The sequence below is a fragment of the Rousettus aegyptiacus genome, unplaced genomic scaffold, assembly GCF_014176215.1.
Source record: "Rousettus aegyptiacus isolate mRouAeg1 unplaced genomic scaffold, mRouAeg1.p scaffold_m13_p_16, whole genome shotgun sequence".
Lineage (NCBI taxonomy): Eukaryota > Metazoa > Chordata > Mammalia > Chiroptera > Pteropodidae > Rousettus > Rousettus aegyptiacus.
In genome coordinates, this window is record NW_023416291.1 from 45,044,586 (window position 1) to 45,070,915 (window position 26,330).

Here is a 26,330-nt window from a genome sequence, read left to right on the forward strand (position 1 = left end):
TCTGATAAAAGTCTGGCGCATGTATTCATCTGTGAAAATTTCACTACTGTCATGTCCTCACCGCACGTTTTCTTTTGTTCCTTCTGCCCTGACCCTTCTGGCCTCCAGGCAACTAATGATCTGCTTTCTGACACTAGAGATAAGTCTGCACTTTCTAGAATTTCATGTAAATGGAATCAGATAGTATGTACTCTATTCTGTCTGGCTTCTTTTACTCAAGATAATTGTTTGGATATTTATCCACACCACGTGCATCGATACTTCATTCCTTTGAGGTACTGAGTTGTATTGCTGAATTAATGGTGTCATATTAATATCGAACATTGCAGGCTTGCAGCAACGTAAGTCCATTCAACAGCAGCCCCATTCTTGTTGCTGTAGTTGTCCTACAATTTACGTAAATACACTTTATAAACCTCGCAACGTATACGTTTTGTTAGTGCATATTTTCTGAAATTAAGAGGACATAATCCTTGTCATTTGGCCATGTTTTTTCATATTTCTGATGGTTTATCTTCTTCTGGAAGATTGACGTCTCCATTTGAGGCAGAGGTGCAGATAACCCAAAGGGTGACCAAGGTTCAAAGAGCCTGAAGGGGATGTTCAGCAGATGTGAGAGGCCATGGGTGGCAGGGACACTTGTGGTCATAGAGGGAAAATTCTGCATAGACAAGATCATGGACAGGTATGAAGCCAAAGTATTGTGGCGGGGGGAGGGACAAAACTAAGTGGGGCTGGGGGACGGCGGTTGCAGTATGAGGTCATCTTTGCTTGAGGGGCTCAAGGTGAAGCTGAGATCTGAGGCTGTGTCAGTCCACGGACATGGACATGTCCGTGTTTGTGCGCATGTGCGTGAGAAGGAGAGCGAAGGAGAGAGGGGGAGGGGAAGGGGGAGGGCGGGGGCAGGCGGAGGGGAGGGGGAGGGGGAGGAGGGAGGGGGAGGAGGGAGGGGAGGGGAGGGGGAGGGGAGGGGAGGGGGAGGAGGAGGGGAGGGGAGGGGGAAGGGGAGGGGGAGGGTGGGGGAGGGGGAGGCAGGGGATTTCCTTCCCTTCCTCTTCCACTGCATGTGATTCAGGAATTTGACTGTACCAAACTTGATTCTCAAATGATATACAATTCCCTGATCAAACATTAACTCAAGCAATTTCTTCTTTACTCTCCACGGGAACAAACTCTAAAGGCTACCCCGCTTATCTTAAACTGAACAGTAATTCACAGGCTACTTCATCAGCATCAGATCTGCCCTCAAGGTCTTCCTGCCAGCCTGAGATTGTTTCTGAGGTTTCTGGGTTTTTGTCTTTTTCAACTATTCTCAAAAGTTGAATTGAAAGTACGTTATTTGGTTTCTAGTCCAGAGTCAGCCACAAAATAGCGGCATGACTTAGGGGAAGTCACTTTCCTTCCTCTCTAAAACTCGTGTTATACCTTTCTTGAAAGAGGCAGTTGCACTAAGTGACCTCTCAGAGAACCTCTGGCAGTGACCCTGTGCTGGCTGAGTGCAAGCCTCATGGACAAGCACCAAATTGATCCTGCGAACAGAAGCCAGAACTGTAAGGAACCCTTAGGGCTACTGCCCCTGAGGCTGCTCCCCACTCCCCACCCCATGCCCTGCCCTGCCCTCCACAGAATCCCTGGGTGATGTTCAGCAACTCGCACATTTATCTACGACTCACATTGCTTAACAGAGAACAAGGATAATCATAGTTTCTACATAGCAGGGTTACTGGGGGTATTAAATTAGTTAACATGCGCACACAGTGCTGAGAGCAGAGGCTGGTACGCGGTAATTGCCGTATTTCAGCACAAGATGTGGTTAGTGTAATCATCACTCACAAAGCTGATTTAATCAAAACCACAGTCCCAAGGCCAATAGTAACAACCTGAGGGCTTACAACTCCATGGCCTCACCTTCGCCAGACAAAACCTGGAAGAATGACATTCACACTTGCCATCACAGCCTCTCTGGAGGTGGGGTGAGCTGGGGGTGGTGGGATCTCACAGTGTTTTCTCTAAGCCTTGTAGATCCCTGGTCACATCTCCTCCCCGGACTGTGAGCTCCCAGGAGCAGGATAAACTCGGTTTCCCTCCCTCCCGCAGGGCCCAGACTTTCTCAGAGTGAAGGGCTCATCACTCTGAGTGACAGCTCCCTCCCCTGGGACACCAAGGAGGTGAGCCCAGGGATGGCCTGGGTGGACTGCCTGAGAACAGCTTCCAGGCCGCACAGCTCAGGGAGGGGACCCAGAAGGAGGCCCATGGCCTCTGTTGAGGAGACACAGCTGGGAGTTCCCGGAGGCCGAATGCCGGGCAGAGAACTGGAGAAGAAGGCACCGCGCAGACAGAGGGCTCTGGGGGTGTGCGGGGGGCCCACCCAGAGTGTGGGTGAGTGCTGATTGCTGCCCATGACCAGAATACCAATGAAAATAAAATTCACGATATATATCATCTGGTAGTAAATAAATGACTTGGTATGAAAAGAAGAAAAACATCCTCATAACCAAAAGGAAATCCGATGAAAACAGGTCAGGAAGTGACTAAGAATGGAAGTGTTTAAACAAAGACTTTAAAACACTGTTACAAATCTTACAAAAATTCTTAAAGAAATAAAACACGAACATGAATAGCTACTAGAGACCCAGAAAGAACTCCTAGAAATTAGAAATATATACACAATAGCCGAAGTGAGAAATGCCCGGAACAGGACTAACACAGATTAACAGAATCACAAGGACTGAAGCCTCCTCATCCGCAGCCATGGGGACTGACATGTTTCCTGCTCAGTCTTCAAATGAAAGGTGCTCACCAGCGGGACGACTGAGAAAGCATGTGGACGTGTCAGGCTGTGGCCTGCATTGCCATCACGGCATCCCATGGGCCCGGGGATGGGTGGGGGGCTCCTCTGGGCTCCTCCCAGCAGCTCCGGCAGTTCCCCTCCCCCCCCACCCACCCCCCGCCTTCCTCTCAGGAAGCTCATACCAAGGAGCCAGTGGAGCAGGTGGAGACCATGGGCCCTGTATCCTTCCCTGCACCACGGTGACCCACAGCGACCCCGAGGGTGTGGTGTGTGCTCCACACAGCCTCCCACAGGTGCCCACACGGCCCTCAGGGTTTACAGAGGGCCCTGCAGACCTTCACCTTCTCCTCATCGAACACCTGAGGAAGTGATGGCCCCTCCTGGGTCCCATGCTGGAAAGGAACAGAGCAGGACCGCTGTCCCCAGCTCCAGTCCAGGACTCACACAGCCTGACTGGGCTTCTGAGCCTCTGAACCTCACAGTTCCTGCTCTGGCAGAGAGGGAGCTGGGAGGGCGGCCTAGAACAGAAATGGGGCCATTCCAGCAAGTGCAGAGCAAGGACCTGGGGGCGGGAGAGCTCAGCACTGAGCCTCATCTGATGTAATCAATCCTTCCATGGCCCAAGGACATGAGCTCATCTCATTAAGGACAGGGCTAGGAGCAGTTCCTGGCCCCAGGGGACACAGTTCAAGCGCTGAGGGCAGATCCCAGTGCCCCCCCTGCCCCCCTCCCCTAATCTGGCTGCCTAATCCGGGTCTCCTGGTCTTCACTCCCAGCCTCAGAAATCCCCTGCATCCTTGCAAACCTCTACTAGCACTGAGGAGTCGAAAAATGACAACCTGTTGCCCCATCTTTTGCTTCTTGGAATTAACGTTCGGCGTAGCAGGGGTGCGGGGAACAGAAACGCGGCGGACTCTCGGTGCGCGTATGAAATGTTCCAGCCAGCTTCTGGAAGACGATTCGTCACCATCGAAACACAACTGTAAGGGTAACCCACCGGCACGCCAATTTCACTTTAATGAGTTACCCCCATATAAGGTGCACAGGGACATGGGACACACACGAGAATACACTAGAATTAGCAAAATCAAAAACAGGATCTAATCCAAAAAGATATTCATACAGGCAAGAGTAAACTACACTGGTCGGCCCATGTCTGCTTTACCCGCACAGTAAAATACTCTGCTGTCGAAAAGAATAAGTCCGCACGGACAGATGTAAAACACCTAATGGAATTTGTTACTAGCGTCACACAGTAGCAAAAGTGATCATGACTGTAAATGCGTTAAAAAAAAAAAAAAAAAAAAGTCGAGACTTGAGAACGGAAGGGGAGTTTGGGATTTCAGAGGCCTAGGTCTGAGGTTCCCCAAACCGCCGAATTCAGATTTTGGCCCTTGTCTGCACACCTGGAAACACACTGGCCCGACTAGAGTGAGCCATGCGGGAAGCGGGGTTCCGCACGGCTCCCACCTTGCATAGATTCATATTTCAAAAATAAATTCTGGAATTATCTTCTGATTATAATATTGCTTCTCTAAATTTCAAGTGAATTCGTTAAACGAAAACATGTAAAGTTCTGTGATATCTGTAATGTTGGTTTAGTGTGTATGTACATATGCGTGTGTGTGTGTGTGTGTGTGTGTGTGTGTGTGTGTGTGTGTGTTTTACCATAAGAAACCTGAGCGCCATGGGTTGGACGGCGCCTTATCAGCCCGGAAAAGAACGGGAAGTGCGCAGTTTCCCACAACTCGCAAGTTTTTCCAAGACGCCATCATTACCCTTTCTTGCTGGTCAAGCTTCTCACCCCCTCGACGCCCCCAGCCCGCGGTGGCGGGACGGTCCTTTGCACACAGCCCCCTAAGCGCTGCCCAGGGAGGTGGCGGGAGCCGGCGGAAAGCGGCGGAGAGAAAGCGGCGCTTCGCGGGCTGTCTCCGCGCCTGCCAATACGCACGTCTTAGATTTAAGCACGAGTGTAAAAAAATCGGAAGAATGGGAAGCCGATCTCTCTGTCGCCCCCCGAGGCTCGCTCCGAGAGTTTCCCTGGTGACCTTGATCCCCAGACTGCGTCTGGATTTTCCCTTGGGATCGCTCATTGCCCGCCGGGGCCAAGCACCGGGAGGGGCAGCGCGCGCGTCTCCCTCTGGGGCCGGGCGCGTCCTGCCGGCCCGGGCAACCCGCTCGTCCCCGGACTCTGCCCGGACCTGCCCGGCCACCCGGGCACCCCGGCCCGGGCAACCCGCTCGTCCCCGGACTCTGCCCGGACCTGCCCGGCCACCCGGGCACCCTGGGCAGGAACCCCGCGTCGTGGCCCTGCTCCCCCGTCCCCTCCCGGCCACCAGGCGCGCCTTCCCGAGGCAGGAGCGTCGGTGGGGACTCACCGGCAGCAGGACAGCTAAGGTGACGATCAGGGCCCAGGAGCCCCACGGCCGAAGCCCGGCGTCCCGCGCCGGCCCGCGGACTGGGGCGCGCCCCGCGCGGGCGCCCGAGGAAGCCAGCGCGCCGGGTCCCCGCTGCCCCGCGCGGTCGCGCTGCGCTTTTGGCCTCTGCCACCACCGAGTACAACTTAGTAGAGTCATTAAAGTCCTCCTTTTCTGCACCGTACAAACAACAATTTTGCTCTTCGTGGCCTTCCCCGGCCTTTTGTGCCCTCGGGTGATGCGTCATCACGCGGGCGGGGCGAATAGGAGCCCGCCCTCCTGGTGAGGTGAGGTGAGTGGCGGGCCAAGGGCAGAATGATCCGTCATTTGGCCGCAGCTTGGGTGTGAATATCATTATAAGTTCTCCATGTTGTTTCTGCGTGACGCAGAAACGGAAGGGGATGAGGAACTGGGGTGCATCGAGGCCTCCCAGATGCGGCGCCCTTTGTGGTGACCAGCGAGCGCATTGATGCTAAAAGTGCATCTGGGATCCGTCATGATCCTGCCCGCTGCCCAGGGCCTCCGTGCCTCATGTTCTTAAAGGCTGAACGACCTTTTCCTGACTATGACCTTCCCCCACTCTCAGCTTCTACTCCCACCTCCCCCCAAGGGTCTCTGACCAGGTGCATGGATGTCACTCGCCCAGCAAAAACGACTCGGGGCTCGGGAAAGGGGAAAGCGTTGAAAACCATTTATCACTATTGTAGTAATCGATTCAGAAAATGTTCTAGAAATACCACTACTTGTCTAATCTCAAGATACCATGGGTCATTAATAAAGTTAAAAAAAAATGTGTAAATCATTTAATAAAATTCCATATATTTTTACATCCAAGCAGGAAAGTGATACTGACCTACCCTATCCTCTTTCATACCTGGGACTAGTTTTTTGTCTCTCTGACCCTCAGTGTTCCTATTATAAATGGACATGGACGGACACATCTTTCAGATGTGCACTCGGTTTCCGTTTTAGAGTAGAAGTAGCTTCTGACGCCCTCTGTCATGGCATCCGGATGGAGCAGTACCGCTCTGTGCTCTTGGGCAAAGGGAGTTCTCAGGGTTCCCAGTGAGAGCAGGTAGCGTCCAGGACCCTCCACGGCACCATGTCCGTGTGTGTGTGTGTGTGTGTGTGTGTGTGTTTCTTAAGCAGATTCAAAATGTCCATGCTTAAAGGTATGACAGCAAACAATGCTTGCCGTGACTTAAGGAATTCAGCTTTTATTGGGTGCCTACTATTTGCCTGACACTGATTTAGATGCTTTACATGCATCGTCCTATTTGATTCTTTCAGCAGTTCTGTGAGGAGGTATTAGCAGCAGCCCGTGGTTGCAGATGAGGAAAGCTGAGGCCCGGAAAGGCGATGACAGTAAAGGCCCTGCCTTTAAATATAGTTGCACTATAAACTTCTCTTGGCTTATTCTCAATTCCGCTTTTCCACTGTGGTGATTCACTGAAAAGTTTGCCCGGGGGATGTGGCCCAGACTGCACACATTTACATAAGCCACTGTTTCCTCTGTGTGAGAGCTGCTCCCCCCCCCCCCGCACCCCCCCATTTTTCATTGCCTTTTTCACGAAGGTACCATTGCTGGGTATCTGCCTGTTTGGTAAATGCTGTTTGTCCAAGAGGATGAATGCAAGGAGGACCAGATGAGTTCTGTCGCTCAGAACACACAGAAGAGTGGAAGTTCATCCTTCTGCCATTCTCCACTTCCTGTACACTCATACCAGGACCCCTCTCCCACCAGGCTTCTACCTGCTGTGATTCTAGGAGGATCGCGAAGACCACCTTACATTCAAATCGATGAGAGCAAAGGCCATTTGCACGAGAGCGTACCAGCAAAAAGCAGTTTCATTGAGATTTTTTTCAATTTTTTTTCTATCAAAGAAAATCCTTCGAGTATTATAATTCGATTAAAAGTTATGATTTTCTTCAGATAAATTATTCCTATTTCTCTTTAAGGCTATTTATTTGTATTTGATGCATTCTGTAACCCTTATGAATTGGATCTTCTTATAAATACATTTTTTAATTGGTTGTTCCTGCTGAGTGTTTTGAGCATTCGTCTAGATATAAATTTATTTTATCTATTGTAGTTTAAACTTTAGGGTTCATAAACTATACGATCACATCCGAAATAGTGACAATTTTTCCTTCTCCCTTCTAAGCGTCTCGCTTTTTATTTTTGCTTCATGTCTTATCGAATAAGCTAGAACTTTCGACACAGTGTTCAGTGATTATTGGAGAAGGTAGACATTTTGGTCTTGATTTGATTTCTTTGGAAAAGTCTAAACTTTCCTATTACTATTGCTATTGACCATTACGATTGCCATTGGCCCTCGTTTTCCTACAGAAATTCTCATCATTACGTATGCATCCTCCTCCCCTGATTTGTTTTAAGAGTGAGAACGGGGGCTGCCGCCTCATTTTTCTGCTCTTCTGGTGCTGCTTGTGTGCTCGGTCGGTGTGGACCTGGTACCTCTTTTGTAAAGCTGCGGCCAAGGAGATTCCGGCACGCTCACCATGGACAACAAAAAGCCCAACGAAGGCGTCGAGACTGAGAACAACAAACATATTAATTTGAAGGTGGAGGGGCAGGATGGTTCTGTGTTGCAGTTTAAGATTAAGAGGCATACCCTGTAAACTAAGGACAGCCTATTGTAAACGACAGGGCTTGTCAATGAGGCACTTCGGATTCTGACTGATGGGCAGTCAACCAATGAAACAACAGATTCACCTGCACAGTTGGAAATGGAGGATGAAGATACAATTGACATGTCCCAGCAGCAGACAGATGATGTCTACCAAAAGGGAAACCTGGTATATCACTCCAGAACTTAGTTCCTCCAGACCAAGAAGACATTCTCAGCTAGAAAATCTGTTTGGTTGCACCACATCCTGACTACTATAGTATAATTTTTTCATTTTCTCCTTCCCCATTCTTTTTTTTTCTTTCTCTCTTTTTCTTTTTGTATATAAAGTAACTGATACATGTACATAAGCACAGACAATATGGGTTGTGAAAATGCCCCCTTTTTCCATGGCATGTTCATTCAGCTCTTACATTTATACTCTAGTAAGTTATTTGCTCCCCGTTTAATAAAAACGAACAAACAAAAAAACACAAAATTTTTGCATACTTTTTTAATGTTTTCCATTTAGTATTGTAAAATCCAGGACAACTTCATAACTTTTCTGTACATGACTGTTATATGTAGGGCAATGTCTTTAAGTAGGGATAAATTACTCTAAAAGAAAAGAATCCTGGGGCGGCTCCATAGTGTAATAGTTAGCACATTTCCTTTGTAAGCACAAGATCCTGGGTTCACACCCTGGGTGGATCCATGGACCATGGCCTGGGCGTGTGCTGACGGCGAGTGTGTGGGAGGAGATATCCACCTTCATAGATCCAGTTCTTAATGAGAAACATCCACAGGTCAGGGTGGAAGTTGGTGGGGGGAGGGGGGGAGATAATTAAAGATGGGAGGAAAAGAAGAATCCTAGTTTTCCTTTCAAGTTAAGCATTTTGTTTAATTAAACTTCTGGTTTAAAATGGAAAAAAAAAATGAGAATAGGTATTTAATTTTGCCAAATGCCTTTCAGCTTTCCTTGAAACTATACAATGTTGTCTAATTTAGATTATTGATATGTGGTACATTATTATTAATCAGAACAGCTTCACATTCTTGGATAAGCTCTTACTTTAGCTTTTCCAAAGTGCTCTCATAGATACATATACTTCTGTCAAGTCTCATAAAAAGCCTGTGAGGAAGTGACTGTCTCGTGTCGGGGTAGATGGTGATTGACTAGAAGGGACAAAAGGGGACTGGGGAGGAGGAGGATCTTTCTGTCTCGATTACATGATGATTACACATTATACAGTTGTTGAGGTTGAAATGGAGTCCTCGGCAAGTGAGCAGGTTATTGAATGTAATTTATTTCTTAACGAGCGGAACAGCAGCACAGAGATAATGAGTTTTGCAGCAGGAGAGTTCCCCCTTCCCCTATTTCCATAGAAAGGGAGGTGCCTTAGTTTCCACAGCTGGCTGGCTGATGATTAATCATTGTGGAATCCAGGACTCCTGATTGGGGCCTAAGGACGCTATCCATTGTATTGTACAGGAACAAGAAAAGCTTCCGTTTTTCACTCTGTGATATTGGGAGCGGAAAAGCTAGAGTCTCAAATGAGAAGAATAAACAAACAGTTTTCACTCTGTGATATTGGGAGCGGAAAAGCTAGAGTCTCAAATGAGAAGAATAAACAAACAGCAGTGTTGCCGGTCTCATTTTACTAAAAACAAAAACAAAAGCAAAATGGCCCTTAGGCCCTTGAGCCCTTGAGCCTTTTGAGCTGCTCTCCCCTTGCTCGGCTGCCTCCCTGTCTGGAAGAGTCCTGTGGCTTTACTTTTCTTCTAAATAAGCTATTCTTTTCTGCTGTATTTCAGCGTCTTACTTGGTTCTTTGTTCGAGATATCAAGAGCCTGGACAACGCGTCAAGAGAGGAACCCCACTCTCTGATAATGCCTTCCGTGGTGAGCCAGCAGCCAGGGGTTAAGCCCCTCTCTAGGGGGATCTATTTCTCTTGTCTTGGACATTCCATTCTTATGGCATTACGTCTCCGGGCCACTTTGATTTTGCTTCTCTGGCACTCTTCCCCCACCTGGCTACTTTCCTCTGGGGCTCTTAGGCTGAGCTCCTCCTTAAAGTGCTTTTCCACTGTAATTCACCCTGTGCCACCTGTGCCCCCTCCTGCCTTGAGTGTAGTTTCCCCAGGATAGGAACTCCCGATGGGCCATCCATTTCCATCATTTGTTTTTGCCCACTTTGGCAGCCCTCGGAGACTGTCTCTTCTTTCCATGTTAATGCGTCCTTTGATCTGATAATTCAAGTAACAAGTCTGTATCCTTTTGATAAAGCTATTCTTGTCTGCTGTAAAAAAAAAAAAAAAAAAAAAAAAATGACCTTTAGAAAATATGAACTTGTGTATGAATGGTGATGTCAGCGCATTCCACGCATGCTTCATTTAATCCCCAGTACGGTCCCCTGAGACGGGTGGGGTTTCCCCTGTATTAATGGTTAAATTCTTGCTTAGCATCCGTTTCCATCTCGTTTGCCCACAGTTTGGTGTGAAGCCAGGGATCGCGCCACCTGCAGGCCCTTGCTCTGCGCACAGGTGCAGATGTGGCGGCCTCGGGGCCTTACTCTCAGAATGAGTGCAGGCTCCCTCCTTTGGGGGGCCTGTTGCACCCCAGTCTGTCCCACCCTCTGTCTCCTTCCTCGTACTGCTCTCTCTCTCTCCCCACGATGTCTATCTCCCCTCCCAGGTGGGCTACCAGCCCTCCATTAGGGCAGAATTCTCTGTTGACCTTGAGTCCCCACAGTGCTATAGGCACAGGTGAGGCCCAGGCAGGGGTTCCTGATGCTCCACTGATGGGAAGCAGCTAAGGGAGGCAGAGCGGCAGGTCATCAGCAGGGGGCTCTTATTAGGGCCCACCCTGGGGTCTAGGCCTGATTGAGGCTCCTGTGCCCTTTCTGAAGGGTGCCCCACCTCACCTGACTGTCTCTGTGGCTTTCTCCCACCCCGGCCTAAGGCAGTTCATTGATTACTTCCCAGGCATGGTACTGTTTAAGTACTAGAACCCATTCATGAGGGCGATGGGGATGCTTGATTAAATCATTGCCCATTGGTAATTGAACTCAATCTCCAGCCCCTTTGCCCTCCCTGGAAGTCCCTGTGTGAGACTGAAATTTCCAACCCTCTAATCGTACAGCACACTGAGCGTTTGTGTCCTCCCCAAACTCATATGTTAAAATCCTAACCCCCAATGTGATGGTATTAGGAGGTGAGGCCTTCGGGAGGTGATTAGAAACCAAGAGCAGAAAGAAAATTGAAAAATCCACAAACGTGTGGAAATATAACAACCTTTAAACAATGGGTCAAAGAAGAAACCAGATGGAAAATAAGAAAATAACTTGAGACAATGACAAAAAACACAACATATTAACACCTATGGAATGCACTTCCTGGCACTCTGGGAAGAAATTCATAGCTTTAAATGCTTACACTCAAACAGAAAAAAGATTGCAAATCAACCACTTAAAATTGACACCTACAGGAACTATAAAAAGAACACCAAATTCAAATTGAACCCTAATCTGGTGAAAGAAACGAAATAAAGAATAGAGCAGAGATGAACACATAAGGGAAAAGAGAAATAATAGCAAAGTGCAGTGAAATTAAGAGTTCATTCCTCAAAAAGATCAAGCAGAAATGGCGAACCTCTTAGATAAACCTTGAAAACTAAAGAAGACTCAATCAAATAACTAAAATTAGAAATGAAAGAGGGCACGTTATAAGTAATTTTACAGAAATAAAGGATGAGGGAATGCCAACAAACTGAATAACCTGGATGAAATGGAAAAAAATCCTAGGAAGGGAAAGAATCTGGAAGTCACTCATATCTCCTTGCTTTGTTCCCACAGATCCCCATTGCTTCAAGTCATGACCACAGGCCAGGACAGAGTTCACCAGCAACGAGCTGGCCCACATGGATGGAAGGGCAGCCTTATGGTCAAGTGGTGTCTGCCTGAGACTGACCTGCAACCCTTACCCACCCTCGTCTCCAGGTCCTTCCAGTCCTCTGATTCCTGCAGTTTCTGGTCCTTTATCCACAGGTATTTATTAAATGCCTGCTGTGTGCCAGGCACTGTGCTAGTGGAGGGCATGAGGTGAGAGACAGGATCCATGAAGATAACTGAGTGACAGGCAGGACGGAGACCAGGCTCGTGAGGGCTTCCGGGGATGGTGACTTTGATGCAGAGAGCCACTGTCTTTGGTGCTGAGAACCAGGTAGAGTGGTCCTGACAGAGGCCCCCACTACCGCCTCACCAAGAACCATGGCCCCGGGGGGGGGGGGGGCTGGTCTTGTTTGAACAAAGCTGGGGGAAGCTGAGGTAAGCGGAAGGTGAAGAGGTCACGTGGACAAGTGGCAGCAGATCACACAGGACCCCGGACACCGTGGAAGGAGCGTGGGTCTTATTTTGTGAGTGAAGGATGTCTCTGCGAAGTTTTTGGCAGATAATTGATAGGGTCTTATTTTGCATTTTCAGTTCACACTCTAGGATTGAAAGGAGAACGAGCCTGGAGCAGGCGGGGGGCCCTCCGGGACACGTCTGTGAAGAGCAGCCCTCGGCGTTCTCCCTGGTGGGGTGTCTGTGTTCCATTTGGTTCTATGCACGGGAAAGTTAGCGGGGACCACACCTGGCAGGTGGTTGACTGGGGGTTTTCCTGTGCACATATTTTCTTCTCTCCCCATTTGAGTGAGTTGGGAAATATCTTTTCAGGCACAAGGGCAGCTGGAGCTGGCAAGGGTAGCATCTGGAGGTGCTGAAAATCCCTTTAAGAATGTGCATGTTATGTTTGTTACTGTGTGCATCATGGGAGAGGCTCCTGTGCCCTTCTGTTAGGGGGAGCCCGTACTGCACCTGTGGGCTCGTCGTGGTGCTAAGCCATGGAGAGGGAAGAACCCAGTCCGGAGCAAAACACACAGACGCAACTATAAGCACAGGAAAAGTGTGGTCCTTTGCTGTGGTGTGGAGATGACGTGGGTGGGCTTGAACAGGGCCAAGGGTGGATTAGGATGAACGGGGGACACGGGGACCCTCGGAGTGAGTGGTTAGCACTTCCCCATAGGTTATATGTGGGGAGCGAGGAGAAGCGGACGCCAAACATAAGCGCTCAGGGCGAACTGAGCCGCTGAGGGCAAGGTGTGTGCAGGGCCAGTGGTCCACTTCCTGGGACATCGGAATGCAGGTGGTACTCTACTCTGAGTCCTAAGTGGTCCCTGGGGAGGAGACGGCAAACACTGAAGAGGACAGAGAGCACGACTAGGACCTGCTGATGTCCGTCCAGGGAGATGGGTCAGCCAAAGGGCTGAGAAGGAACGGCAGCAGCACCCTTTCTTATTTATTTATTTTCATTCGTTCATTCATTCATGCATTCATTCATTCGTTTTTGTCTATCTGCAGCTCGCTTCCCTCTCAGGTAACCCCAGCAACAGTCGATAGGAAATACTGACCTGTGATTCTGTTACTGGAGAGCGGGGTCCCCTCCCGGCGCCTCGTCCGGGTTCTCGAACAAAGAATTGAGCGAGACGCCGAGAAACAGCGGAGAAGAAAAGCTTTATGAGAAGGGAAAGGACACTTCCAGAGGTGGAATCGGCCAGAACAAGAGAAGCGGGGCTCGAAAGGCCTGGCAACAAAGCCTCTGGGGTTTTTATCCCTATTTGCTGTGGGTGGTGACTTTTCTTAGAGGGGCGGGCTTCCTTGATTGACAACTAAGATGGACAGCACTCAGTGGGTCATTGTTTGCTTTCTGTGCATGTTTCTTCCCAGAATTCAGTGTGTTATAATGATATTAACGAACTTCTGGGCATATGCATCATATTATAATGATGGTATAATGAGGCTCAGGTGAGTTGAAGGTTTTTGGGGGTCTTCATTATGCAGGGGCGAATTACTAGCTTAAACCAGGACCTAATTCTCTGCCTACTGGTTTCTTCGTGTGAGTTAAAAAATGCCTTCTGGCTTGCTTAATTGTGGGCGGATTAGGGCAGACCCCTTCTAAGATACGATGACCTGAGTATCTTTGTAGGCAGACCGGAACTAACTAACTTTTCTGCATACCTCTTTTCTAAGAGCCATGAACCCCCTTATTAGTATGGATGCTGAGGGACGGGAGATCTCCTTTTCGGTATCTGCTTCCTGCTGAGAATGGCTGTAGTCCCTGCCTACAAGGGTTTCATGGAGCTCTTTCTTTCCTTTTCTGCCTCACAGGCTGGGCTCTTCGGTTTCCTGCTGAAATGCCACTTCAATGTGTGATCTAACTGCACCTTCATCTTCTTCCAGAAATGTGATCTTTATCATCAAACAGCCTGGAATTTTCAGGTCAAGCACAGGTAATCTGTTCTGTGGACCCTCTTCAATCTCCAGAGAAAGAAGAGGCAATCTGCATAATAAAAACCCTTCCAGGTCTCTTCCCCCTACCAAAAGATGTCCCAGCCCCCAAACAATCTGCTCCTTTCTTTTGTTAAGAGCTCCCTTGCCCCATACTTCTTTCTATAAAAAACTTCCATCTTGGACAATCCCTCAGAGCATCTTTCTAGCTGCTATTTGGGATGCTGGTCAATTCATGAATCACTTAATAAAGCCAATTCGATCTTCAAATGTACTTCTTTTTTAAATTCTTTTATTTTTTAAAATTGTTTTAGCACTAGCAAGTGTTCCTTTAGAGGATGTAGTTGTATCTATTTTAACAAAAGCTGTAGGAGTTTGTCTCTCCAAACAGGAAGCACCTGTTTGTTGGCTCAGATAAGTTCAAATGTGATTTTTTTCCACTTCCTTTTTGCACAAATTTTCAGTTTAAGGTAATCTTTATGCCACTCTGTTGAGCTGTTAGTCCCTTCGACTCCTTCTCCATCTGGGGCACATCTCGTCCTCTCTAAAGGGGTCTGGAGCCCAGTTACAGTGTTGTGGGCAGGTGGTTTTCCCCACACACTGCGATACTAGCTGGGTGTCCCACGATTCAACTCAATTCTGAAACTATCTACCCCGAGCATCAGATCCCAGAAGTCAAGGGCTCGGTCCCACGAGGTTGCCCCCTGCTTCAGACGTCAACCACAAGGCCAAGCTGTCACCTGTGCTTCTGACCCACCAGCTACACACTGGAGGGTCCCATGACTCACTCCTTGGGTTTAATTGCTTGCTCCAGTGGCTTACACAACTCAGAGAAACATCTTACTTACTGGGTTACTGTAAGGCTACAACGTAATACAAGTACCATAAACCCGTAAACGGCTCTGATGCTCTGGGTGTGCCTTCTCCCAGTTTCTCCACGTGGTCGCTACCTTGGAAGCTCTCTGAAACCTCTCCTTTTGTTGGGTAGCGAGTCAGACATGAGCGACAGAGGAAAGAAAGGAATAGGGTCGCAGCCTGGAGACCCCACTCAAAGAACGCCCCGACGGTAGCAGAATTCTGGGTACGCACATGCGCACTAGGCAAAGTTGTGTAGCTGCCAGGTTTCAGTTAAAATGGCCTCACTCGCCCATCGCCCAGGAATGCCTCTGGCGCCACGCCATGACGGCCTAAACACAAGGCGGACATTCCCGCTGCTGGGCCCTTCTGCCCCCGTCTTTTTGCCCCCCTGGTTATCCCTGTAGTTGTTATTACAGCCTCTGTTGCAGCTCTCACTGCTGGGGCCATGTGCCTCCCGGGGGGCATGCTTTGTCTCACTAAAATATACTTCTAGCAAAACTATTACATCTCAATGACCTGTGATTCTTTACCACCCAGTCATTTGAGGAAGAACGGAGGGAACATGCTAACTACACACGTGTGTGAGTTGTTCTCTCTCATCTCCCTCACCATTACTGGGGTGTGTGTGTGTGTGTGCACGTGCGCGTGCGGGGAGGGATGGACAGAGACACCGAAAATGTCCAACCCTCTAATTACAAAGTTGGTTCCACTGGCAACCAGTTCCCATCCTTAGGTAGCCTAAGAGCTTTCTAAAATTCATTAACATAATAAGAGACCTTCAGGGCTCTCATCGCAGAGACAATTCCTAGGGTTTTAGGGGCTCTGTGGGAGGAGCTGGATGAAGACTGATTCTATGTTTATTACAAATCACAATATCATGCTCTCCCCGATGAAATCATATAAACGTTTTTCATTTTGGCAGCTGCGCCTCCCCTGTGGGAGCTCCAGAATCTCTTTCACAGAAATAACTTCCCAGGCACGTTGTCCTTCCCCAACCTTGCCCTGGAGCGTGTCCGAGCATCATCCTGTGCGGTGCCTCTTACTCCATGTCTCTGGGTCTTTGAATCCATTCCCACACTATGGCCATTTTGCTCTCCCTACCTCGACTGATGGTCCTTGGTGCCCATTCAACAGGAATCCCTGATTTCGGATGTCATAAAGGAAACGTTATTCAGTATGATTGTGCGACAGCGGCTGTTAGAACCGCTTAACAGTGTGTTACAATCAATCGTGAGACCAGCTGTGAGGCAGCCCGGGCGCCAAGCTCCGCTCCCGTCTGCTCCCCTCCGCCCTGCTCGGTCCCGCCTGCTCTTCTTCACGCGGATCTGACAAGATGTCTTTGGTGTTTCCTATTAGGTGTTTCAGCTCCATCCAGGGAAACACAGCCTTTAGGCTCCGGTCGAAAGGGAGAGCACCCAGGGGCGCGAGGGGAGCCGATTTAACTAGACAGAAGTCTCTACCCCTGGTCCTTGATTGCACGGTCCTCATGCAAATGAGGACTCCAAATGCTCCCAGTTTGATTGGTTCCAAAGGCAATTGGTCAGAATGGAACTGCTCTGATTGGTTGGTGAAGATGCTGATGAAGAGATACCTACTCAGTTCCAATTAGACAGCGGAAGCCTCAGTCTTATGGGATGAGAATTCATTTTTAAGGGCTGTATTATTATTATTTTTTTAAATGTGAGCCCAGTTCGCCACCAGGAGCCCTTCTCAGTTGGTATCTTCTTTCTCAGGGTCCACGCTGCTAGCCTAAAGAATTAACCTAAGAAAATTATCACAGATTATGAAAACATTTATGTACAAATATTTCTTGCACAGTTCTGCTAAATATTGAACACATCAAAATAATTAGAAATAGATAGGCCCCATAGGATTCTGGTTGAGTAAACAGTAATACGCCTATACAATGTAATACATGGGAGTTATCAAAATAATGCTGTAGGAAAATAATTAATGATATGGAGTGTGACCAAAATAAACTAGGCGGAAAGAACAAGATTATTAAATAGCGTGTATACTTGGTGGTTTTAAGAAAATTCCAAAAGTTTTTGGTAGTTCTCTCTTAAAATTGTATAACCGAGCATAAGCCGAAATCATGCTTTGCCCTTAATGAATAGGATATAGCAGAAGTGGCTTCCTCCTTTCTCTCTCTCTCTTTGATCACTCACTCTAGGGAAACCAGCTGCCCTCCCAGCGGGAGTCCCAGTGGCAAGTGACTGAGGCCTCTGGCCCAGAGCCATCAAAGAACAGAGACTTCTGCAATGGCTGTCTGATAAACCATATGAGCAGTAGATGCTCTAGTCAGTCTCACAGATGACCTCCTGACCACAACCCAGGAGAGATGCTGAGCCAAAACCACTCAGCTAAGCCACTTCCAGTTCCTGGCTCACATACACAGTCAGGTCATATGGAGGCTTGTAGTTTTTACCTTCAACATTTTCAGGAGATGTGTGGGCAACAATAGATAACTGTTATAATATACATGATGCATTAAGGATCAGAGACCATAGTCACTCCAAACTTACTCTTCCCGCCCTCCAGCCCTCTCTTCTCTCCATTCATGTGTCTGTGTCTAATGAAACGCTCTAAGATGTTGAGAGTACAATAGCTAGATATTGGCAAAACGGTGAGGTTTTTGTATACATGCGTCATTTTAATCTTCCACAGCAAACATGTCTAACTTAAAATATATAAAATATCATTTAATAATATACAATACTCTCTTGTCCTGTTTATAAGAGAAGCCTCTTTAGTATGATAAAATTTACTTTAAAGTAAATATTCCTCCCATTGAATCAAATGCCTATAAGTAAGCACTACCTCGAATAAGAAGACGTGTTTTTTTTTTTTTTTTTTTTTTTATCACAAGACGCAGGCATTTGGGAAGGGGAATTCCAATTGGATTCCTGGAAGAAAGGACAAGCTCTTTTAGCAACATTTATAGGAACTGCTATGGTTCATGTCCCTACCCTTCTCTCCTTTGTCCAAAATGTTGTGTAGACCCATGCCTCACGGTCTTTGAGAATTTTCACACTTTTGTGAATTTCCCAAAAATTCACAGGTATCAAACTTTGATTTTCTCCTGTTAATCTGTCTCTGTTAATTTGATTTTCGGCCCAGCTAGAACTTAGAATGTTGTGGTGTGCTCAAATATATGACTCATGGAGCCAATTGAGGTTAATTATGAGCCTTTCTTAGCCAGCCGGCGACTGACTCTCTACCATGCCAGGTTAGAGGAGATCAGCCCCGGGTCTTTGTTTGGGGCAGTTTTATAAAGCCTCGGACTACTTCTTAGAACAAAGGGGGTAAGGAAATTACAGAGAACAGATGTTAGCCATTACTGTCTTTTACAAAGATAAATGTATCTGGGAAACTACTAAATCACACCTAGCCTGACAGGTAGTCTTGTTATTTTGATCCTGGAATGTTGCACCTCTTCCTGGGACTTTGGTGCCTAGAGGAGTCATCTCCTTGTTTCTGATTTACTGGGAAGCTTTGATCCTTACATTCTCAAGAGAGGCAGCCCATTAAGCCTAAAACTACCTCAAACAAGTCTGCAGGTTACAGGAGTAGAAATTGACCATTAACACAATACAAATACATTGTCTCGTACCACACTCTGGTTAATAGGTGAGCTGATTATAGAAGCAAACACTGGCCATCTTTATATCCTATACAATACATTTTCTAAACCCACACCCAAGCAAGTAGGACAATTTCTGGTATCTAAAGATATTTCTTCCCTGTAGCTGACTTAGCTAGTCGGCTCACTTTGAAAATTTTCTACCCTTAACAAGAAGAGGGAAATCATTAACTTTTTTTTAACCCCCACAAAGTAAAATAAATAGAAAGGTTCTGCCACATCCGTAAACATTTTACAAGCAGGAACGTCTGCGTATTTGAAAAGATCAGAGTACATTCTCCAAATAGCCTCAATGCACAGGAAGGAAGCTGGCAAAAGGGACCCTTTTTTGTTTTCTCCAAATTCTAGCAAGAACAAAACAAGTACTTGGAAGAACTTGGTGAGAGGCTGGAGTTGAGTGTTAATAGTGTAGACCCAGGAGAGAAGAAGAGGCCAGTTAGATGAGAGTGGGGAGGGGGTTATAGTTTTATGACTGTAATCATTTCTTTGCCCTTGCAATTGTTAAGGGGGCCGACTTCTGCTTGTTTGTTTAATGTTCAACCAGGGTATAGTTCTAGGAGATACTCTGTGCAAAGATATGCTAATGTTAAGGTTATAGTTATGCTGTGCAAAGATATGCTAATGGCTAACTCCCGCTTCTGTAAACCTGCTTGCTTGTTTAATGTAATTGTAGGGTACATAAGCGACCTTCTCTGAAACCTCGGGGCTAATTCTCTAGTGGGGAGAGTCAGTCGCCGGCTGGCTAATGGAGGCTGATTCTCTAGTGGAGAGAGTCAGTCGCCAGCTGGCTAATAAAGGCTCATAATTAATCTCGATTGGCTCCGTGGGTCTTAGATTTGAACGCGCCACAACAGCAATCTCATTCTCATTTTTATGCACGTAAAAATGCTTCGTTAACTAATGTGTAACTTTACAGAGACACCTTGCTCGATTAAGAATTCAGAACTGACCTGGCACGAAGCCGCCTTGGTGTCCAGACCTCCGCTCGGCCTGGTACAGGTGGCTTTTCAGAGCGCGTTGTTGAGCGCGGTCCCCACTGACTCTCCCCCGTCCTTACTCCTCTTTCTATTTCGTCCAGAGCCTGCGTCCTTGGCCTCAGAAACGAGCCAAGGTCCAGAAGACAAAGGAGAGGTCCTCGGCCACCCACCCGCGCCCCTCCAGGATGGAGCCCTGGAATTCCTCTCTTATCCCTTACTCAGCCCTCTCCCTGTGATAACCCACGCCCGCACCCAAGTGACAAGACGGCTTGTGCGACAGCAGTCTGCTGTCTCCTCAGGGTGCCCACTCTTGAATAGACGTGCTTTTGTCCCACCGACCTCTTGTGGCTCCAGTATTGGCGGGCGAGCGGCCAACGGCTGGACCTGAGTTGAGCAACAGGGTTGGGCTCCAATCATTACAAGGCAGCGCCATCCTCCAGCATAACACTGCTCCCAGGTGTCATCCTCGCGCCTCGGTCTGCAGTCTGCACCTCCCACCGGCCCCGTGAGGACGCGAGAGTGGGTCTGTCTTGCCTCCCCAGCACAGAAGTGACGCGCTTCTCCGAGCCGCTCTGCGTTTTGTTCATTCGGACTTGCGCCCGAGCACACGGCAGCACCTCCCCTGCTCCTGACTCCAGGCTCAACTCCAGGTCGCCTCGTCTTTCAAAGGAGGGAGGCGTCATCGGAAAGATTTTTTCATCTTTAAAAATTTTTTTGGTCCGTAGCCACGCCACCCTGAACGAGACTGATCCCGTCTGATCTCGGAAGGTAAGCAGAGTTGGGCCTGGTTAGTATTTGGATGGGAGACCACCTAAGAAGACCAGGTGCTGCAGGCGTAAAAACTAAAAAATAAGGGATTGTAAGCTGACAAGGTCCTTGCAATCTGTGAGGTCAACCAAGGGTTGCCTCGCCTAAAAAAAAAAAAAAAAAAAAACTTAAAATTTTTTTGCATATTTACTTTGGAAATAAACTGATAATATTGTCACTGACATCGTCACAGAGTTTTATTTCCTCATTTATTGTGTTTTCAAATTCTTACGAAATCCTGCATTGCCACATTGTCCAGGCACAGGGCCAGTACTTGACATAAGGCCTGCCACTTGATAGGGACACAGTGTTGCCTATCAAGAGGGACATGGGCTTGAGGTCAGAGGCCAACCCAGGTGCTGGCAGATGTGATGGAGAGTAGAGAAAGATGCTGGGGGCTGTGAGGAGTGGGCTGGTGGGCTGGACACGGTTTGGTAACTAATTCCTTGGTCCTGATAAACTAGGGAGATGGGGCAGTTGAGGGTGACCTGGTGACAGGAAGTATGGCCTTGCCCCAGTGAGTGATGACCCCACCCCAGATTGTGAAATCTGGGCTCTGTTGCCATGGACAGACATTCAAAGAGACATGAAGATAAATGATACATGAGGTTATTCATCTGCAAAACAGTGTTTGAACTCCATAATCACTGCCAAGCCACATTCCTTTCTGATGTTATCTAAGTTTGAAAAAAAGAAAATAACTGTTTAGCATGCTCTAATATTCTAGAATATAGAACTTTAAGTTTATAAAATGACAAGGGCACCACCCCTTCCCACCCCCTCCAACCGCTGTCACCCAGCCTCGCCCATTAGAACACAAGGCGTCCCTCCCTGGGCTCTCCTCCAACTTCACAGTCTCACTTGGGGCTCACCCGCCATGCGGGAAATCTTTCTAACTGTTAAAAAGAGTGAAGGAGATTTCGAAGGACAGGTATAGAAAAATACTTGAGATATATTGTGAAGTGAAAAAGCAAGACCTTGAAAAACAAGTTAGAAGAGAGCGAGACTATTCTTTTCTGTATATCCCGTGGATATCTGGTGTGTGCTGAGAAAATGTTCTGGAACGATTAAGTTATGCTGGGAGTGAGGTCATGGAGACATGTGTTCTAAATTGCCATGATCTGTGTAATGAACATGTGTGCATTTGTAAACAGACGACTCCAGAGCGAGAATGTAAGTGCTCAGAGCCTGACGTTCCCCTCATCCTCCCAGGCACTTGCTCTTGGGCCCCGAAGGCACATGTCCCTAACCCAATAGGGGCGACCGGGGATCACGCCACGGTCCACGCTGTGAACATGCAGAAGGCATAACCTTGATTTGCATGGTTTTCAGAATACTGGATTCCCAGAGGCATACACTGGATGTGGCTGATCAAGTTCGAGCGCTGCCGAGAGCAGGATGTTTCCGGGCCGAGTTTGTGGGGAGCCGACACACCTGTCTCTGTTTCTGTAGTTCTCTCTGTCCGACCTCCTCTCTGCATTCACTGGACCAGCAACGTTTTGTGTTGGTCAGTGATCAACTCACCTGCAGGGCCTAGAAACCATTTCATGCGACCTTAACGTTTATGGTCCCAAGGTGATGCTCCTCCCCGCAGCACATGTGAGTCAACCCGTACACCAGCCCAAGTGGTTATCCCGGGGTAGCGGGATGGAGGGGAAGGTTGTCCAGGTTAGACCGTTGGACCTGGGTAGACCCAGGACTTGAGGTGAGGCTGCAGAGGCCATGCCCAGTCCTTCTTCCATCCTTTTGGCTTCAGTACCAGTGCCTGTAAGGTCAGCACTGGAGGTCACGTGCCCCGGACATGCAAAACTTCCACCAGGCCGATTGTCCTGTGAACACTCAGAAGGCAGGACCTTGGTTTGCATGGTTTTCAGAATCCTGGATTCCCAGAGCACTGGACCGGGCAAAGAACTTAGTGTTTAGGGACTTGGGGAAAGGGCCTGATCCACATGGGGACACAGGTCTGGGGCACAGGTCTGCTTCCAAGAAAGGCTTAAAGGAAACTAACAGGAAAGAAAACTCCAGAAGGTTGAGTTCCTCAGGCTTGATGACACCAGGAGCAGTTAGGGTGGAGGTCTCATGTAACTGGCACGAAAACCTGAGCCCAAAAGACGGATGGGTCACTCGCAAGCTGGTGACGTGGGGAGGGTGTGAGAGCCTCCTGGGGATGGTTTCCTGACCCTCTGCTTCCCCCACGCCAGCCACCCAGTTACTGCTGTGCTCACATCGCCCCCTGCTGGAAGAGTTTTGTGCTACGACAGAGCTGTCGCCAGACTCTGGAAACCGAGACGTGCACGGTCCCGGGGACCACGTCCCTGCGGGGGAGGGCGTGGGGGGAGAGGATGTAGGAGGAGCAGACGCTGAGAGTGGGCTCAAGGCCTTAATCAGGACGGGAGATGGTTCAGGATTTGCGAAGAGGACCTGGGCAGGGAGCAGGCTCTGAACTCTGAACCTCTCTTCCACGTTCACAGCCGAGAGCGCAATGTCTTGGAGTCTCCAGTGTTCTCCATCTCCTCGTCCCCACCTGCCTGATGGTGGGGACAGCACCCCCCAAAAAACACAGGGCCAGGGTAGCTGCCAGAGGGCGAGGGTTTACGCCACATCCCCTTCCACCCTTCCCAAGCTGCGGCCTGACTTATGCAGTGCTGGTACTCAGCGCCCTGACGTGACTCGGTATCCACACGGCACGTTGGCGAATTTACGTTGCCTTCTCTGCTGAAGCAAATCCAGGGTTGTAAAAGTACAGCGGCTGGGACCCCGAGAGCAGCCCGTGAGGACAGAAGGCAGCATCTACCCCACGTACCCCATAAGCTGGAGAAAGTTCTGCGCTCCGAAAAATACACAGACAACTCCTGATGACTGCCCGGTGCATCCCGCGGCAGCTGGGATCAGGAGCGCTCCCAGACTGCACTGAGTGGCCGGGATCCAGTGCACTAAACACCTTGGGCACCCGCCCAGGCAGGGACCACCCCAGACCCCAGGCCCCAGGCTGGCGCCAGGAGCCGGGCCTAGCTCTGAGGGCCCAGTGGTTTATAGGGCAATGGTCTCAAAGTCTGGGTGGTGCTTCTTAAATGCTGTTCTTGCTAAATATTAAAACGTAGCACAGTATTTTGCAGAAGCAGCTATCACAGGACCAGCTTGACAGGAACCCAAACAGATCAGGGCAGCCCACTGCAGTGAAGAAATCCACATGTAACGAACCAGTCTCGGTTCAGGGAGATGGAGCTTTGGATGTGAATCCCTCGACTCCTTTACGTCCTGTAAGTCAATGCGACTACCTAACAATAGCCACATCGCATTCTTGAATGGAACACCCCGAGGGGCAAACCCTTTGAGTTCAGTGACATCGGCACCCCGATCTTTGTTGTCTTCGCTGTCTGGCTGTCATTCCTGACTCTGGAAGACACACCTCGTGGCTGGGAGCGAGCAGGGGGAGTGGGGACAGGGCAGGGACCCGCCCAGGTCATCTGAGTGAGAGAAAGAATGAGGCCTAGGCCGGGCAGGACCGACCTGGGCCCGGAAGGAGACCAGACCTCGCTCCCCCTCCAGGTCCCTGACAGAATGGGGTGCTCCAGAAGCTGATACCAGAATCGATGGAGCGAGATGGGTGGAAACTCCTTAGCAAGTGTTTAAGGTGCCTGACTTCCCAAACCCTCTCTACTTTTTTGGCCGGTGTTTAATTTTAACACATGCTTGTTTTATCCATTGAATTCACTGCCCGGGAAAAGTGCCTTCTGACTTACTTCCTTCCTGCCGGTTCCACTAGACAGTTGGCCAAGCTCTTTTCAGTCACTTTCTTGCACATCTGCACATATACGGTTGTATAATAACTAGTAGTCACATGACCAGGGCCTGAGGTCTCCCCCATTCCTTCAGGAGGTGGGGTGTTGAGCTTGTTTTGATTTCTATTTTGAGACACAAACAGCTAATGCTGAGCTGGGAGGCGAAACTATGATGGAAATAGTCTGCATACTTAGAATTATTTTCCAGGTTGACTAAGTACCTGGAAAATTCCCCTTTTGTACCAAAAAGTAATTACAGAACTTATTTTTAAAGTCGTTTATGTTAGGTGGGACCATGTTTAACCCTGCTTCATGAATGGCTCACTTTAGTCGAGCCAGTGTAGACAAGATTAAAAACCTGATACTGATGTTTTGGGGGAGCCATGGGCCTTTCTGTCATCCCAATCCTCCCCTCGATCCCTATTAATTTCAGCCTTTTTCTATATATTTACTTGCGTGATCACTTCCTTAACATCTGAGGATAGTAACGAACTGCGTCAGAGATACTCGTAAGCGCATTAAGATGTATCTTATTCTTTCCAATAATGGCAGAGTGTTTTATTGCTTGGGTGAACCACACGGAATGTTACTCTCCCCTCTTACGCGTTACCGTTTCGATTATACCCTAGTTGACTTTTTCACTAATTCCAACAGCCGTGTAGTAAACACTCTCGTATGTATCATATGCCCATGTGGCCATGTGTACCAGTCTATGGTGTAACTACGTGGAAGTCGATTGGTCGGAGTAACGATTTCGGAATTTTTTAGGTAATGACGAATCGTCCTGCAGGAGAAGGCTGTACCATTTTATGCTCGCACGGAGAGTCAACGTTATTTTTGTTTCTTGTCAAACTAGAAATCTTTAACTTCTACGACTGAAGTCTTTTGAGAGCAAAGTTTTGCTGAGCTAAAAATTCTAGCCAAAAGATAGGTCTTGGGGCACGGAATCTAAACAGTCGGCAGCATGGCTGGATAGAAGGGACAGCATGTCCTTCATCCCAGAGTTTTGCAAGGATTTTTATACAGCAAGTGGGGGGGGGGGAGGAGGAAGAAAGAAGAAGTCTGGAATAATTTGCATTAGCTATTGGTAAAGGGTGGGAGAAGGAGAAACCGGGGCCAGCTCCGGGATGACAGGCCACGTAAAGAAATGTCCTCTCCTGTAGACTGGCTGTGGGCGGCGGTCTGAAAGCCCACGTGTAAACAACAAGCAGAAGTTCTAAGAAAATCTACAGACATAGCCACCTGGAAATTACTCCAACATTTCAACAGACATAGCAGGAATCAGCGAAGTCTTTTGGTAGCCGGGCCGCAGCCATCGACAGACTAACAGGTCTTTTTCGGTCACTCTCTGGCCCCTGTAATTTAATTTAACACAGTTCAGATTTTTGTTGTCTTATCGTTCCCTACACATTTGCTACACTGAACGTTAATTCTTTGTACTTTAAGACAGGGGTCCCCGACCCTCGGGCCACAGACTGGTACTGGTCCGTGACCTGTGAGGAACAGGGCCGCACAGTGGGAGGTGCGAGGCAGGCAAGCAAGCCAAGCTTCATCTGTATTTGCGGCCGCTCCCCAGCGCTAGCATCACCGCCTCAGCTCCACCTCAGATCATCAGGCATTAGATTCTCATAGGAGCATCGGTTCCTGGTACAAAAAGGGTTCGGGATTGCTGGTCTAAGAGGTAGCAAATGGGGCCCCATGTTGCTATGGTTTTGATTCCTCAGTGCTGGTAGAGATTTGCAAGGATGCAGGAGATTTCTGAGGCTGGGAGTGAAGACCAGGAGACCCAGATTAGGCAATCAGATTAGGGGAGGGGGGGGGCCACTGGGATCTGCCCTCAGCACTTGAACTGTGTCCCCTGGGGCCAGGAACTGCTCCTAGCCCTGTCCTTAATGAGACGAGCTCATGTCCTTGGGCCATGGAAGGATTGATTACATCAGATGAGGCTCAGCGCTGAGCTCACCTGCCCCCAGGTCCTTGCTCTGCACTTGCTGGAATGGCCCCATTTGGGTTCTAGGCTGCTCTCCCAGCTCCCTCTCTGCCAGAGCAGGAACTGTGAGGTTCAGAGGCTCAGAAGCCCAGTCAGGCTGTGTGAGTCCTGGA

General features: G+C 48.6%; 1 protein-coding gene and 2 pseudogenes across 2 annotated transcripts in view; 2 read left to right on the forward strand and 1 right to left on the reverse strand.

Moving 5' to 3' along the window:
- TNFRSF10B (TNF receptor superfamily member 10b) overlaps window positions 1–5,453 on the reverse strand; it is a 33,004-nt gene extending 27,551 nt beyond the window's left edge. The window contains exon 1 of one of the 2 annotated variants that reach the window (XM_016141537.2): window positions 5,170–5,453. In XM_016141537.2, coding sequence (XP_015997023.2) covers window positions 5,170–5,367 — 198 coding nt within the window. In that variant the 5' untranslated portion in view covers window positions 5,368–5,453. The remainder of the gene's footprint in view (window positions 1–5,169) is intronic. The other variant, XM_016141538.2, reaches the window with a different exon arrangement.
- A 2,275-nt stretch (window positions 5,454–7,728) lies between these two features.
- Window positions 7,729–8,046, forward strand: LOC107509197 (annotated as a pseudogene).
- Window positions 8,047–20,355: 12,309 nt separating this feature from the next.
- Window positions 20,356–20,474, forward strand: LOC118612620 (annotated as a pseudogene).
- The last annotated feature ends 5,856 nt before the right edge of the window (window positions 20,475–26,330 follow it).